The 15,425-nt window shown below is 33.3% G+C and overlaps 1 protein-coding gene across 1 annotated transcript in view; it reads right to left on the bottom strand.

Annotated features, from left to right (window-relative positions):
- AGMO (alkylglycerol monooxygenase) overlaps positions 1–15,425 on the bottom strand; it is a 334,485-nt gene that overhangs the window by 129,729 nt on the left and 189,331 nt on the right. Inside the window, exons 11-12 of the mRNA XM_081287289.1 lie at positions 10,127–10,209; positions 9,500–9,605 (exon numbers count right to left, since the gene is read on the bottom strand). Coding sequence (XP_081143415.1) covers positions 9,500–9,605; positions 10,127–10,209 — 189 coding nt within the window. The remainder of the gene's footprint in view (positions 1–9,499; positions 9,606–10,126; positions 10,210–15,425) is intronic.

Here is a 15,425-nt window from a genome sequence, read left to right as displayed (position 1 = left end):
GTAACATGACTGTCTGCCCAGAAAAGCTGCTGACTATAAAGACAGCCAAGCTAAAAGAGAGACCATGTGCTCTACAAATGGCAAGGCCAAGGGGTGGGGCCATTCAAGCCCTTTGGGGACAAGAACTTGCTTCCAGGGTTTAAGTCTTGCTTTGGTTCCATCCAATCTTTCTATGACTGTATTCATGCCTTTTGGAAAGGAAATATTTAAACAATGCCATTGAATATTGGATACACATAAGTTGTTTTTTATTTTTACAGTGGTTCACAGTCAAGAGTTTCCTTTTAGTCTCAGAAGAGACTTTAGACTTGGACTTGGGCAATGCTGGAATTGTTAAGATTATGGGACTCTTGTAAATGAACTAAATGCATTTTGTATTGTTGCACACACATGAGATTTTGGGAGCCAGAGATGAAATGTTAAGATTTGGATATGAGTTGTCCCACAAAAACTCCTGTGTTAATGCAAAGATTTTTAGAGGTGAAATGATTGGATTTTGAGAGCTGTAACCGAAAATGTCCACCCTAGTTTGAATGGACTAACAGGGTGGTAAACCTCAGTAATGGCTGCAGGAAGTGGTAACTGGAGACATAACCTGAAATGACTCATCTTTCCTGCAGTACATTTTCTCTTTCTTTCTGCTTCCTGGACATCTATGAACAAGGCAGTGCTTCTCCACCATGTCCTTCTGCCCTTCCACCATGGTGTGCTGCCTTATCTCAGGCCCAGAACAGTGGATTTGGCTCACCATCTTTGAAACTGTGAGCCAAACTACAGTTTTGTTTCCCTGAATTAATTCTTGTCAGGTATTTTTGTCACTGTGATGAAAAGCTGACTGACACAAGGCCCAAGAACATTGATATTAGAAGCAGGTTCCCCATACAGTGGCCCTCTCCATCATTTTCAAAAACAGGGTAGTGTCTTGACGCTGTGACAACTCTTTGGTCTTCCAATGATATTTTCATTTATTCTTTTTCTTTTGAACCCAGGGTCTCTTAACCACTGAGCCACATCCTCAGCCCCCCCCCCTTTTTATTAATGTTTTATTTTGAGACAGGGCTTAAGAAGATCTTAGGGCTTCACTAAGTTACTGAGGTGGGTCTCAAACTTGCAGTCCTCCCACCTCAGCTTCCTTAGTCACTGGGATTCCAGGCATGCACTACCATGTCCAGCTCTCTCTCTCTCTCTCTCTCTCTCTCTCTCTCTCTCTCTCTATATATATATATATATATATATATATATATATATATATATATATATATATATTCCTCAGCACTTAGTATAAAACTCTGAACATCAAATATTAGCTGAAAAAATCTTATGAGGTATTAAATGTCATATAAATTCATTAAAGAGTACATGAAGAAAAAATGAGAAAGGAAAAACATTTAAATCACAAAACATAAATATAACCATTAACAAAATGTGGGCCTATGTTCTTATCATCTATTTTGTCTACATTGAATAATTAATTTCTGTATGCTAAATGTATTAAAAATTATGTCTAGAAGAATATAACTATGAAATCAACAAACACAATCCTTCCAAATAAAATAGATATGCCACCTTTCACTCCTAGCTCTTTCTCCAAGAGTTTCCCATCCCAGTTCATGGTGATTCCATTGTTTAATTTCCTTTGGCCAAACAAATCCCTTGCACTCATTCTTGACTCCTCTTTTTTTTCACACTCCTCATTTGACCCATTAGAAAAACTTACCTCCTATACTTTAAAGTCAGCACCTGAATATGTACTTCCCAAGTTCTCTAATGTATCATCCTAGGACACCAATTCTGCTCATCTGCCTGCTACCTTATATTCTTGCTTCACTTCTTGCTATGCCCCTTCCATTTGTCCTCAATCCAGCAGTCAATGTGATATTAAAATGTTAATTCATATACTTCCTCTGTACAGATTCTTCAGGGTATTCTCATTTCACTTGGAATAAAAGCCAAGATAAGCACATTAACCCAAAACACCTATGTGTTACTGTCCTAATCTTACTTGCCTTCTTGCTTACTCTAGTTCAACCAAGGATCCCAGGTACTAAATACTTCAGTACGTTTGCACTCAAGCCTCCTTTTACCTGAACTTTCCCAGGAATTAACATGGATTTTGGTTGAAATAAAGTCTGTACTGAAATGCCACCAGTTATCCCTGGGTACTGTTTTTGGTTTTGTTTATTTAATTTTTTTTCTAATTTTGCCTCTTATATCCATTTTTCTCCATAGTACTTACCATTACTTAATAAACCATACTTATGTAGGCACATATACATGAATATGTATATAAATATTTTTCTAAGTTATTTTCTACCCTCCCTCATTACCACTGATAGAAACTAGGTGGCTCTGTGATTCCTACCTTTGCTATTTATGACCTGTCACTCTGTATAATCCCCTTTTCTTGAATGTAGATGAGACCCATGACTTGCTTCTAGTCAAAAGAATAAGGCAAATATTAAGGGATATTACAGATGTTACCAAGGCCCTAAATCTGTCTATTACAAGATTATCCTGGATGAGCCTGACTTAATCAGGTGAGACCTTTAAAAGAGAGACTGAGTGATCTCTGTAGCAAGAGGTTATTCTTGCCAGCTTGATAAGTAAGCAGTCATGATTAGGAAGGCCATTAGGTGAGGAGCTGCAGGCATGCTTTGGGACCTGAAGGCCGCCTCCAGTAAGAAGCCAACAGAAAGCTGGTCCCTAACTCATACAGCTAAAAGGAAATGAATTCTGTCAGCAACCTGAAAGAGCAGGAGAGTGGACTTTTCTTAGCTGAGCCACCAGATGAGTGTGCAATCTGCCCAATATCTTAAATCTAGCTTCTAGATACCATAAACAGAGTATTGAGGTACACTGACCTCTGATCCACAGAAACCGTTAAATAAATTTAAAAAGTGTGTCATTTTAAGCCACTAAATTGTGCTTATTTGCTGTTTAGTAATTTTGAAAATTAATACTAACATCCAAGCTCCACAAAGATAGTACTTTTGTTGTATCTTTGGTGAATCAGGCATTTAGTAAGTATTGGATAGACTCTTCTGCATGCCACTGAAAACACCAGGCAAGTTGTATCTAAGTTACATGAGCTTTTATTTGTCTTGCCCTGGGACCCACACTTTGCTCTGTTGTTGCTAGGTTCATCTCACCCCTTGCATAGCCACGGTCACCTTTGCTTCTCAACTTTTCTCTTCATTCTTTCCCTTCCCTTCCACTTGTTCAAATTCTCTCCATCTCTGGTGCACATTTTCAGATGATACAAGTTGATTTACCATTTAGGTAAATGCTCTCATTTTCATGATCTATACTAAAAACTGAAAGTCAAATTTTAAAAACATAGTTCTAAATTTAAAATGATCACATATAAATTTGTAATCCAATTACTTTGACACCAATAAGCAGATATTCTCAGGTTTATATTTTCATGGCTCAAAATATTATTTCTCAAAATATTATTTTAAATGTATGTGCATGTGTATGTACAGATAAATCAGGAGATGTAATTATTACTAATTGTGCTTGGTACTTATATGTCAGATACAATGCTAGATTCTATAGGCCATATCTTCTTCATTCTTTTGAATCTCAAGAAAGCCTCTTAGAGTTTATATTTTCCTTTTTTGTGAAGAAATTAAGCTAAGAGAACTAAAGCATGGTTATTTTAGATAACTTTTTAAGGCCACACAACCAATTAAGTTGCAGAACTGAGCCTGACCCACAGATTTATGTGAGTTAAAAACCACTGAGGCCCTCATGACAGATTAAATCATACATTATCTCCTTTATTAAACTCTGTTTAATTGAATTAAAAGTTATATGAAGCAAAATGTGCATAAATAACAAAATGTAAACAAGTATCTTCTCATTTTATATATGCATATAGATTTTCTTATCTTTTGATAGTGGTACATCCTCATAAACCCATCTTAAATTGAAAATACAATAAGTCCAAATAACCTGCTAAATTACCCAGCAACACAGTGCACAGTGGAATGATGGTTTTTCACCATCCTGATGGTGCATCTGATTGGAAGTTGCACCTTGTAGCCACTGTTCAGCATCCCAAGAGATCATTATGCCACACACTATTGACCAAAATTGAAAATTTAATGGATAGTTTCTACTGAATGTGTACCACCTTCACACCACTGTAAGGTCTAAAAATCATAAATCAAACCATTGTTAGGTCTGGGACCATCTGTGTATTTATCCAAAATGACTTTTCAACTTGGACCTTATTTTATTTTCTTTATTTTAAAATTCACCAGGTTTAAACATTTAGGAAGCTACCGATAAGATAAGCAAAATAAATCACAAGTCCACAGGTGTATCTTACAGCAAATTACATGTGAGCCTACAAACACAAAATATATGAGTGAGAAATGAGTGAATGAAAGAATGAACAGAGTATTCTTCTGTCAAGTTTCTTATAAAAAAGCAAGCTTTGGAAAGGTATGGAAGGTGGTAATCAAAGTATTTGTTAAAGCAATCAAAGCAAAAAGTCCAAGGCCTGAGATAATCATTGCATACACAGATTGGTGGCTATGTATTCACTCTGTATTACCTTTATAAATAACAAGAGCCCTTTGCCCTTATTCAGTATTCTTGTGGTCATAAGCTAAAAGAAGTAAATCTTTAACATACAAGTCAAAGTATCAAATTCAAATAATACCTTGTATTTCTGAACCAGAATTGTCATTACTCAATAGCAATTTTGTAATTTGAGTGAAAAATAATTTAAAGCCAGTTTTCCAGTGAGTGTGTGTGTGTGTGTGTGTGTGTGTGTGTATAAAAGACAGTGAAAGAAAGAGAGACAGATATTCAAGTTGTAAAATGTAACTAGAAGTGTCTTTTGGTGTAGAAGAACTATAATGAGCAAACTTATAAAGTTTGACTAACATAATAAAGCATTGTAAGAAAATTTCCAGTCAGCCTTCTAGATAAATAAAGAAGAGTCACAGGGCTGCAAGCTGATGTTGCCAATATATACAACACTGATTTATAAGAGAAAGGCGATTAATTGCTTCACTGACACGGATTCATGTGATAGCTTCAAAGAAAAATGATGAGAACATTATGACCTTATAGTCTAATGACTCTAGTCAGTCAGTCCTAATTCATATTGAATGGAGTCACTGAGACCATTTATTAAGTTTCTATACTCCTTATGTGGGGCAAAGAACAGTTTTATTTAAACTATGATTAATGACAAAGATTTACATAAAGTTCTAATAGATAAAAGTGTGAAAAATGCAATTTTGAAATGTACAATTAAAAATATAAGAACTGAGACTGACAGTAATTTTTAACGCATTGAACTTTAAAAGGAAGCAGAAAAAAGAAAAGGCTACTTCACAGGTAAAAATACCCATGGGAACATACTTGCCCAGTCTTTATTCTGGCACATATGTATTGAACCCATTTGGAATTCAATGGCTTAATTTTAATAATTGTCTTAATGTAACCAATGATAACAACTAAATTTTATTGAATGCTTCCTATGTCCTTTAAGGCATCTAATTTTTCCACACAGCCATATGTGTTAGTCCATTTTCAGTTACTCTAAGGAAACACCTGAGGCTGGATACTTAGGCAAGAGCTTTATTTAGCTACAGTGCTGGAGATTGTACAGCATGGGTCAGCTCAACTCTGGCAAGAACCTCATGGCAAATAACATCACAAATGACAGAAGCATGTACAAGAGGGAGAGATGATATCATCAGACAGTCAACCAAAGAGACTAGGGAGTGGTCAGGCTTATTCTTTAATGATGACCCTCTCACAAAAACTGACTCAGAGGTTCCATGAGAACAACATTAATCTTTCCAAGGGCACACCCACTTGACCTCCCATTAGGCTCCATCTATTAAAGGCCCACCACCTCCCAACATTTCCACACTGAGAAGCAAGCTTCAGAACCAATGCCTGACTAAATGCAAAACTACATACAAACTACAGAGCCATGTGATGTCAATGTTATTATGCATATTTAATAAAAAGTTTTAATGGAAAATTGCAGGCAATGTCTACTTTTGAAGAACTAGTTAGGTGCATGCCAAGATGGACAGAAAAATTCTGGAAAGAGAAGGTAAGCACCCAGAGAACATGTGCCATGGTTTCCTCCCTTCTTTGAATAATAAACCAAAGATAATTCAGAGGTAAATTATTCAAACCACTTGTTTTTCAAAAGTACCTTTGCAATTAAATTTAAAAGCCATTTATTACAGCTTTTTACATTTTCCAAGCTCTTACTGCTATATTGCATCTGTCTTTCTCATCTGGAACCTTTAGGGAAGTTGAGTACTGCTATCATTACATAGAAGAAAATGTTCCTGGATGATTAAGAAATATGGTGTCAGGCTCCTAAGTCTGTATCCTGGGTTGTTTCCTTACTATCTATGTGTATACAAACAATTTATATGTATAAGTGTATATGTATATGTATGTGTGTGTGTGTGTGTGTGTGTGTATATATATATATATATATATATATATATATATATATATAAATAAATTTGGATTTTGTATGCAGATTAAATGAAAAATTACAAGTAAGACATTTGGAATACAATAAGGGCTCAAAGGACGTTATCTCTTAGTAAGCCTGTTTTATAGATGAATAACCTAGTCACAAAGTCCAATGTCATAGAATGAGTTTCAGACTAAAAACTAGATTTTTTGTTCAACATTGTTACTTTTTCCCACTTGTCATACTAGCTGACTCTAAATATGATTAGTGTTTCTTGAGACAAACCAAGCAATTATTTTGAGGATCTTCATGTTAATATAAAATAATAATACTAACAGCAAAAATAATAATAGCACCTAATATCGCTTATTATGTGTTAATTGCTGTGCCAAATTTCTTACACATATTATCTCATGTACTTCTCAAAACCTTATTAGATAGATGTTATTACTCCCACCTTTTACAGATGAGGAAGCTAAAGCCAATTATTCAAGTGGTCAAGTGGTTTCCCAAGGACCCACACCAAGTAAGTTCTCAGCGTGGAATCGAATTCAAGCAACATGGCTTCAAAGCTCATGTTTTACTCATTCACTTTCACCTGTTACTAAATTAGGAAACTAATAGCATATCAACTCAAACCTGCATATACTATATTGCTCTCCACCACTCCATCATTAAAGAATCCCAAATGCAATAAAGTTTTGTAAATATATACTCCTATTTGATTAAAACCAGGGCTAATTTAAAGAACCCAGATACTCTATTTGTTCTGTAGCATGCAAGATTAACTACTACCATATACCCAACAGTGGGGTTCATTAAATGGAATTAATTCCTTTTTCCCATAATTAGAATATGCCTTTTATTTAAAGTGTGACAATCTATTTTGTTTGATTATAAGTCTTATTTTGGTATGTAAACTTCTGAATTTTCCTAAACATGTATAATTTATGCTTCTGAATTTTTCTTCTGGTTTATAATTTCAAGAAACAACATAGGTATGATATTATGCAAACTTTAATATCTATTTTAATGCAGATTATATTACCTTAGATTATATCCAAAATCCTTTTACTAATAATTTGCCTCATTATCTAAACATCATTTATTTAAAAAAAGTAAAATATATTCCCATGCTTCATAAACTTTGTTTCCAAAGAATAGTAATTTGAAGAACTGTTCTTCAATTTCTTTCTTATAGCTCATAATTATCATTCCTTTTATACAGTAAACTGTTAGGTACTTCTCCATCTTCCTAGATATATTAATAAACCTACAATAAAATGCATTTATATATGTATATACAGAAGTTTCTCAACCTGTTTTTATATTTGTATACATTGTATGGTAGAATACATAATATGTGATTCAGCATCATGTATTATTTCATACATAATATATCATATATTATTGCAATTACTCTTGATTTGTATTAAAGAGTTCTTTATCTTTATTTTCTAGACTTTTCAAAAAAATAATTAGATTTTTTTCCAGTCTAATACCACTACAAATGATGTCCCAATGAAGAATCTTTCTATATATCAATGTACATGTGTGAGTGTACTATTTCTGGAGTATAAATGATTAGAAGTAGAATGCCAAGTCAAAGGGTATTTGTATCTGCAATTTTGATAGATATTTTCAAATTTATTGTAAATGAGTTTTCCGATTTATAATTTCTATGTCAGTTTTTCCTTTGAAGTAGGTTGATATGTTGTTAGCATTTTTTTTTTATCCTTAAGTAAACTTACATGTTGCACATTCTAGTGATACTGGCAGGTTGCTCCACACCAAAATTAACAATATAATTCTAGATTTTGAAAACACACTATTAAAATACAAATCATAAGAAAAAAAATTAACAGTTGCCTAAGATCTGAAATTCCAATGTAGTTTGGGGGAAATAAGTTTTATTTATAATATATCATATTTATATAAATTTAGTTGTAGGAAAATCTCATTTGACCTCTATTAATTTATTTATATCTTTTCACTTTAAATCAGCATAATATAGGGATGCAGCCACATTAATATTTATAGCAGCACAACTAATAATAACCAAGCTATAGAACCAATCTAGAGGTGCTTCAACAGATAAATAGACAAAGAAAATGTGATACATTAGATAATGGAGTATCATTCAGATATAAAAACAACAAAATATTGGCATTAGTTGGAAAATGTATGGAACTAAAAATTATTATGCTAAATGAAATAAGTCAGATCTAGAAAGTCAATGGTTGCATGTTTTCTCTGGTATGCAGAAGCTAGTCCACAATAAAGGAAAGAACAGAAAAGTTTTGAGGGATTTCATCAAAATAGAAGATTAGTGGAGTAGAATAAGGGGGTTGAGGTGAGTGGAGAAGGGATGGGAAGGGGAAAAATGTGGAATGAATCTGACCCAACTTTCCTATGCACATATATGAATATACTACAATGAATCTCACCATTATGAATATCTGTTAGGCATTAATTTTTAAAAACTGTAAATAAATAGCAGAAAGTTCAGTAGAGTACAGGCAAGTGAACAAGAAGGAAGGAAGAGGAAAGGAAAAAGGAAGTACTGGGGACTGAATAGAGCAAATTATATTTCATGCTTTTACAGTTATGTCAAAATGACTCCTAATGTTATGTATAACTAAAATGAACCAAAAAAATTAAAGTTTTAAAAAAATTCTCAAATAGTAGAATCCTTGACAAAAATTTCTTATAAAATCACTTTTACCACTTCCTGACAACATGCCATATGTCTTGACATTTCTTTATAAAAATTATGCAACAAAATTTTTCCCAAAACTATATGAGCTTAACAATATTAATCCAAATTTAGGGACCAGAAAACTGTGGCCCAGCAATATTAGCTAGCCCAAAGTAACACAACTAACAAGCACTGATACTTAAGTAAACAGGCACAAATTCTCACAAGTACTTCTCACAAATTAAGTAGAGAGGAGACATCACATAATGAATGAATTAAACAAGCAATCCATGTATAATCCATGCTATAGCTGCCTACGGTGAATGGCTTACCTCAAAAACAAATGACAAGGCAGGGACAAGAGGCTTAATGTGACCGAATCTGTACAGCATCAGCATCACTAAACAACGGAGAGTTTCCATAAGAGCTGCCTTGGGTCTGAAATAACATGTCAATAACTTTCATTAGCTTTAGCTATGCTCTTCATATGTATATATTATAATTAATATATAGATTACATTTTCTTATGATTTTCAATAAATATGTAGTATTTTAACATATTTGAGATGTTCCTCTGAAGTTTTTTTTTTAATAGGCATTACAATAAAAAAGATTTATTTTTTTTTAAGAAAAATCTCTTCTTTATTAACTTATGGCTTAGTTAGTGTATTGATGGGTTAGGAAGAAGCTTATTTTCAGCTAAAATTAAAATATTAGACAATTAAATTGTAGAGCATAATGTATATAAGTCCCCTCACCGATCCCCTCCTAAAAAAAGGTTTCTTAGGAGAATTGACATATCTATCTACTCTAAAATAATGAAGGTTAGTTATCAAGGTTTCATGTTTATTTTAAAACTACATTAAAAAGTTACATAACATTCTATTATTTTTATGGCTTTATGGAAAATTCTTAATTTTAGTAAAAGAGAAAAATAATGAAAACACTCCAGTTCTTACCTTTGATCCAGAAGAAATCCAATGGAGGTCAAGGTCAGGATGATGAAGAGAACCCTCAGAAGGAGAGTTAGCTGTGATAGTGCCTGTAAACAAACAGAGATCAGTGGATCCTTCAGAAGAGTTATTAGAAGAAACACTAGGAGTTAAAACTTACAAGGAAAAAGCCCCAACTGTATTTTCTGTTATGTCATTTGTCACTTATTCTCTTCATGTAGGTTGACTAATAGAATATATTTTGCTTTTCTTAATGTCACTTAGTTACCCTGTTGAATGTTTGAAGAATGAATCAGATAATTTCATAATGATATCTGTTTAATGTGTTCTTTCTAAAAGTTCCCCTTTGAAGTTTTAATTTTTATATTATTTGAAGTGTGTTAAACCCATGTGTCAAGAATTATCATTCACATTACTAGAATTATCATTCACATTATTATAAATAAATGCTACATGCCAATAGCACCTTATTTTTTTCTGGTACCATGGATTGAACACAGGTGTATTAACCACTAAGCTACATCTCCTGACTTTTTATTTTGAGCAGGGTCTTACTAAGTTGCTTAGGGCCTTGCTAATTTTCTGAGGCTTTTGAACTTGGGATCCTCCTGCTTCAGCCTCCAGAGCTGCTGGGATTGCAGGCATGCACCACTGTATCCAGCTCCAATAGCTATTTTTAATGTCACAAATTATTTGTGTTTATTACATCCAAAGCTAATTCAGAAAATATTTAAAGGAGAATGCCCTTATGCATGAGAAGACATATTTGAAAGAGATTATATACATACAATCACTCATATCTAATGAAATCTAAATATTTATATGTGCATATCAAAAGTTGCCTTATAAGTAATTGTCACAAAATATTTTACCATCAGACTTATAAATTATTATGCATTTGGTTTACAAGTCAAAATCCAACAATAGTGAATATTGGACATCTGCTGTATTGCAGCTTCCTATACTGTGTTTCTTATACTTTAATCCTTTTTATGTACCCAACAATAATTCAGAGTAGGTGTCTTCATATTTGCTTTATACATATATTTTTAAAACCCTGGAAATCAAAGGATTATGTAACTTTTCTATTATGACACAGAAAAATAAGCTGTGCTTCTAAAATTCAAAATAGATCTGCCTGACCCTAAAGTATGACAACAATAGAATACAAATGAGTAAGAGACTTAAAAGGGTTGTTGGCAGAAATATTGTTATAGTTTAGATGTGAGGTGTCCCCCCAAAGCTCATATGTGAGGCAATGCAAGAAAGTTTAGAGGGTAAATTATTGGGTTGGGAGAGCTTTAATTCAATCAGTAAATTAAAATCCCATAATGAGATTAATTGAGTGAAAACTGAAGGTCTGTAAGGATGTGGCTGGAAGAGGTGGGTACAAGGGGGTATGCCATTGGGGTACATATTTTATATCTGTTGAATGGAATCTCTCTGCTTCCTGATCATTATGTGAGCTGCTTCCCTCTATCACACTCTTCCACCATGATGTTGAATCTCACCTTGAGCCCTGAAGAATGGAACCAACTGTTTATGGACCAATACCTCTGAAACCATGAGCCCCCCAAATAAACTTTTTGTCCTCAAAAGTTGTTCTTATCAGGTCTTTTAGTCACAACAGCAGAAAAACTGACTTACACAGATATAAGTTAATGTTACATAGCCAATGTGTAGGGCTGGGTGAATACTGCTTCAGGTGAAAATGGAATAAGTAAACTCATAGGTCTAGAAAGATTTCCCTAATCAGCAAATATGCTTGATTTTCACTTTATGAGAATATTAGAGAAGTGATACAAAAGATTGGTAAAATAGATATCTAAATATTTTTCAAAAACTTTTTCTCTTTTTTCCCCTAAAATAATTTTAATTTTAATTCATTATTAGCAAGTATCCCTACCTACAATTACATATGCCCAGAATTATAAACAATATAATTATAATTATAAATAATTATAAACAATAAGCAAAAGCTGCTTGCAATTCCTAGTCACATGTAGTAATCTGGCTCCTTATTGTCACAAACCAACCCTGTTTCTCATGGCTAATTTCCTAGGATGACAGCCAGAATTGTAAAGGGATTTTTACATCCTCCAAAGCAATAGTTCAGTAGAAGAATATTGCTGAGTGGTCAAAAATCTAAATAAAATGTATCAGAACTTTGAGGGATATGGGTTATGGTAGGTATCTGATACAGGGTGGGGAGCTCAGTGGAAGTCAGAATGTCTAGGAGGAAGGCAGGAGAGACATATTTTTAGGTATATGAAAGCCAGCAATAGCTGCTTTGGGACAGTAAAGCACAAATGAGCAGAAAAATATTTTCTCAGTGGTAGAAGTAACCAAGGTGTGCTGCAATACACTAATGTTCAGTTAAGGGAAACATTTTGTCTTTAAAGAAAAACACTTCTTTCATCATATTGCTTCATTTTTATTTATAAGAGAAAAATCCATATGGAAGAGAAATGGTTTGTGCCAGAAAACTATGGTATGATTGCAAATGCTTTATAAAAACATAATAATTTTGGGGGGTTGCACAAACCTATAGGCCCTGTTACCACAGGAAAATTATTTGACATTTCTAGGACTTGGATACACATGGGGTACATTTGAAATAAAATATGACTTTGGGAAGGACTGAAATAAAACATTGAGAAGAGTGCTTGGCACAATGAAAAAAGTCAATTAATGGTCATGATTACTATCATTGTTACTATGTTCAGGTGCTTAGGCTAATCTTAATTAACAACAATAAAATGGAAATAAGATACTTGAATAAAATGTTTTTTACCTCTTCCAAGTTTCAAAGGAAACTCACAGAGCAGAATAAAATAGATCTTTTGTTTTGGTTAGGAAATTTATGATCCATAGGCAAAAGAATGAACTTCTCTATCTTAAATTGCTTCCTGACTACTGGGATCAGAGAGGAAACCAACTTAATGCAGAAGCTAGCTGCCTCATCCTGGGCTTGGCTAATATGCGTCTGAAACTTGGCATGTCTGAAACACAGCATTTGTTTTCCTCCTCTATACTACAGGTTCCCCATTTCCCTCTTCTTAGGAAATGTCAACACCAGGTTTTTAACTACTCAAGACAAAAATCTGTGACTCCTCCTTGACACACACTCTCTCTCTTTCTATTTACCCCTATCTATTTTTAATAGAGATATATGTTGGAAGTTATGGAGTATATCTCAGTCAAAGGCAATTGGCACACACAGCACAACTAATCCTCTGTTCTAGCCCAGTATGATCTCCAGCACAATTATTGAAATATACTCCTAACTGGTTTTACCACTTGTGAAACTGTCTGTCCACCTATCATTCCCAACCCCAGGGTGCTGAATTATACTTTCAAAGCGTAAGTCAGATCATATCATTTATGTTCTAAATTCTTCAGGGGCTACAGATATCACTCAGAATGAAGTCAAAAGCCATTATTATGGCCTATACATACTCTCTTTTATACTTAAGCAATATCAGACATTTTGGTGCTCCTCAAACATGATAAGCATCCTCCCCATTCAAATTTATCTTACCTATTCTTCCTTCGGCTGGGCTGGGAATGACTTTCCTAAAGAATCCTTATGGTTCATTTCATTCAAGTATGTATATAAATGCATGCCCTTTTCCACCTTAAATAAACTAGTACTTCTTCATAGTTTCTATAAGCACCATGCTTTTTTTTTTTGTCCTCCATATGAATTATCACTTCTACACACAGTGTTCTTGCATTCTCTACTTGTTGGCCATAGAGATGCAAACTCCATGAAAGCCTTTATTTCTCTTTCTCTTTTCGCAGTGGTGGGGATCTAACCCAGGATCTTGTACATGCTAGGCAAGCATTCTACTGCTGAGCTAAACCCCCAGTCCAGGTTTGATCTCTATTCGCTGTTGTATGCCAACTGCCTGGAACATTGCCTGACACATAGTACCTAATATATGTTTGTTCAAAGACTGAGTAAATAATTTGTATTTTAATAATAATAATTTCATTAAAAGTGGAATTCATCAATAATTTTATAGTATATTTACTCATAAAACTAATATTTTGAATCATTAAGTTTTAAAACAAATTAATCACCAATTTATCAACATATTAAATGATCTTATATGTTAAATATTTAATGTTAAATAACTTAACTTTCATTCATTCAATCCCACAAAGAACAAAATTGAAAATATAGTGTTTGAAAGAATGGAAAGAGGGAATTCAATACAAAACACATGTGCTTCCTTCAGAGAGTCCATTTTCATATGAAACTCAGAGCATGTTCAAACAGCATGCTTTGACTGATTAATAAGGACTAGTTGATTATGTATTTTACATGTATATGTAATATATATGCATAAAATATATTCAATGAACATTTATTGAACATATGTTGGGTTCTATGGTAAATATGAGTTTAAGAGACTGAGCAAGAAGAACAAAATCCTTGCCCTTGAACCCAATATCACCTCATTCCTCTACATAGAATCACAGGTCAGCTACAAAAGAGCAAAAAGTGGAAAAAATAGAACTTATTATCCTTGGCCACTGTAAATATTTATTCTTATACATTCAAAGAGTTTGTTCAATCAGATATAGCTTATGAGTTTTTCATAAAAAGAAAAAAAAATATTTTTTATTGGGTTGACCATGATTTCATATCATCCGTTTCTTATTTTTCATATCAAATATGTCTGTTCTAAAGTGCTAAAATGGAATGATTCTACATTGAACTCAGTATATTATTAGGCCTTATCATAAAGAGAATGATAAATGATATGACCATAAAAAATTATTAATCAATATTTCCATGTTATCTTTCATTAAATAATAAATTTAAAAATTATTTTAAAAACTTTATGATGAGTGGAATTATGGTTTCCCCTTTAAGATACCAAGCATTTTCAGTTACTCTTTCTTCAATAGTTTTTCCAGTGAGAGAATGTAGTCATAAATATGCCAAAGAACACTACCTACCTACACTTTCTTCAAATAGATGTAAAAACATACACAGGGACTTCAGAAATACATGCATGATGCAATGTTGCTTAAACAATTCATGAACATATGAGAATCCTTCTTTCACCCACAGATAAAGTGAATAAAGCCCAGTGGTTCTTGAAGAGGGCTATCATCCTCTTACTTTTCCATGGAAAAGAGCTGGTGGTTAACATAATTACCTTTCTTATTTCTCCATCCCACATATCACACAAAGAGAACTACCAGCCCCATACACTAAGTCTGAAAATAATAGAATGCTTCTATATAAAAAGATTTTTTAAATATGCATTATCAATGATAATTTGATAAT

The sequence above is a fragment of the Spermophilus citellus genome, assembly GCF_964194105.1.
Source record: "Spermophilus citellus genome assembly, chromosome: 3".
In the NCBI taxonomy this organism is placed as follows: domain Eukaryota; kingdom Metazoa; phylum Chordata; class Mammalia; order Rodentia; family Sciuridae; genus Spermophilus; species Spermophilus citellus.
The sequence above is the reverse complement of the archived record's forward strand: the minus strand, read 5'-3'. Positions and strand labels throughout refer to the sequence as shown.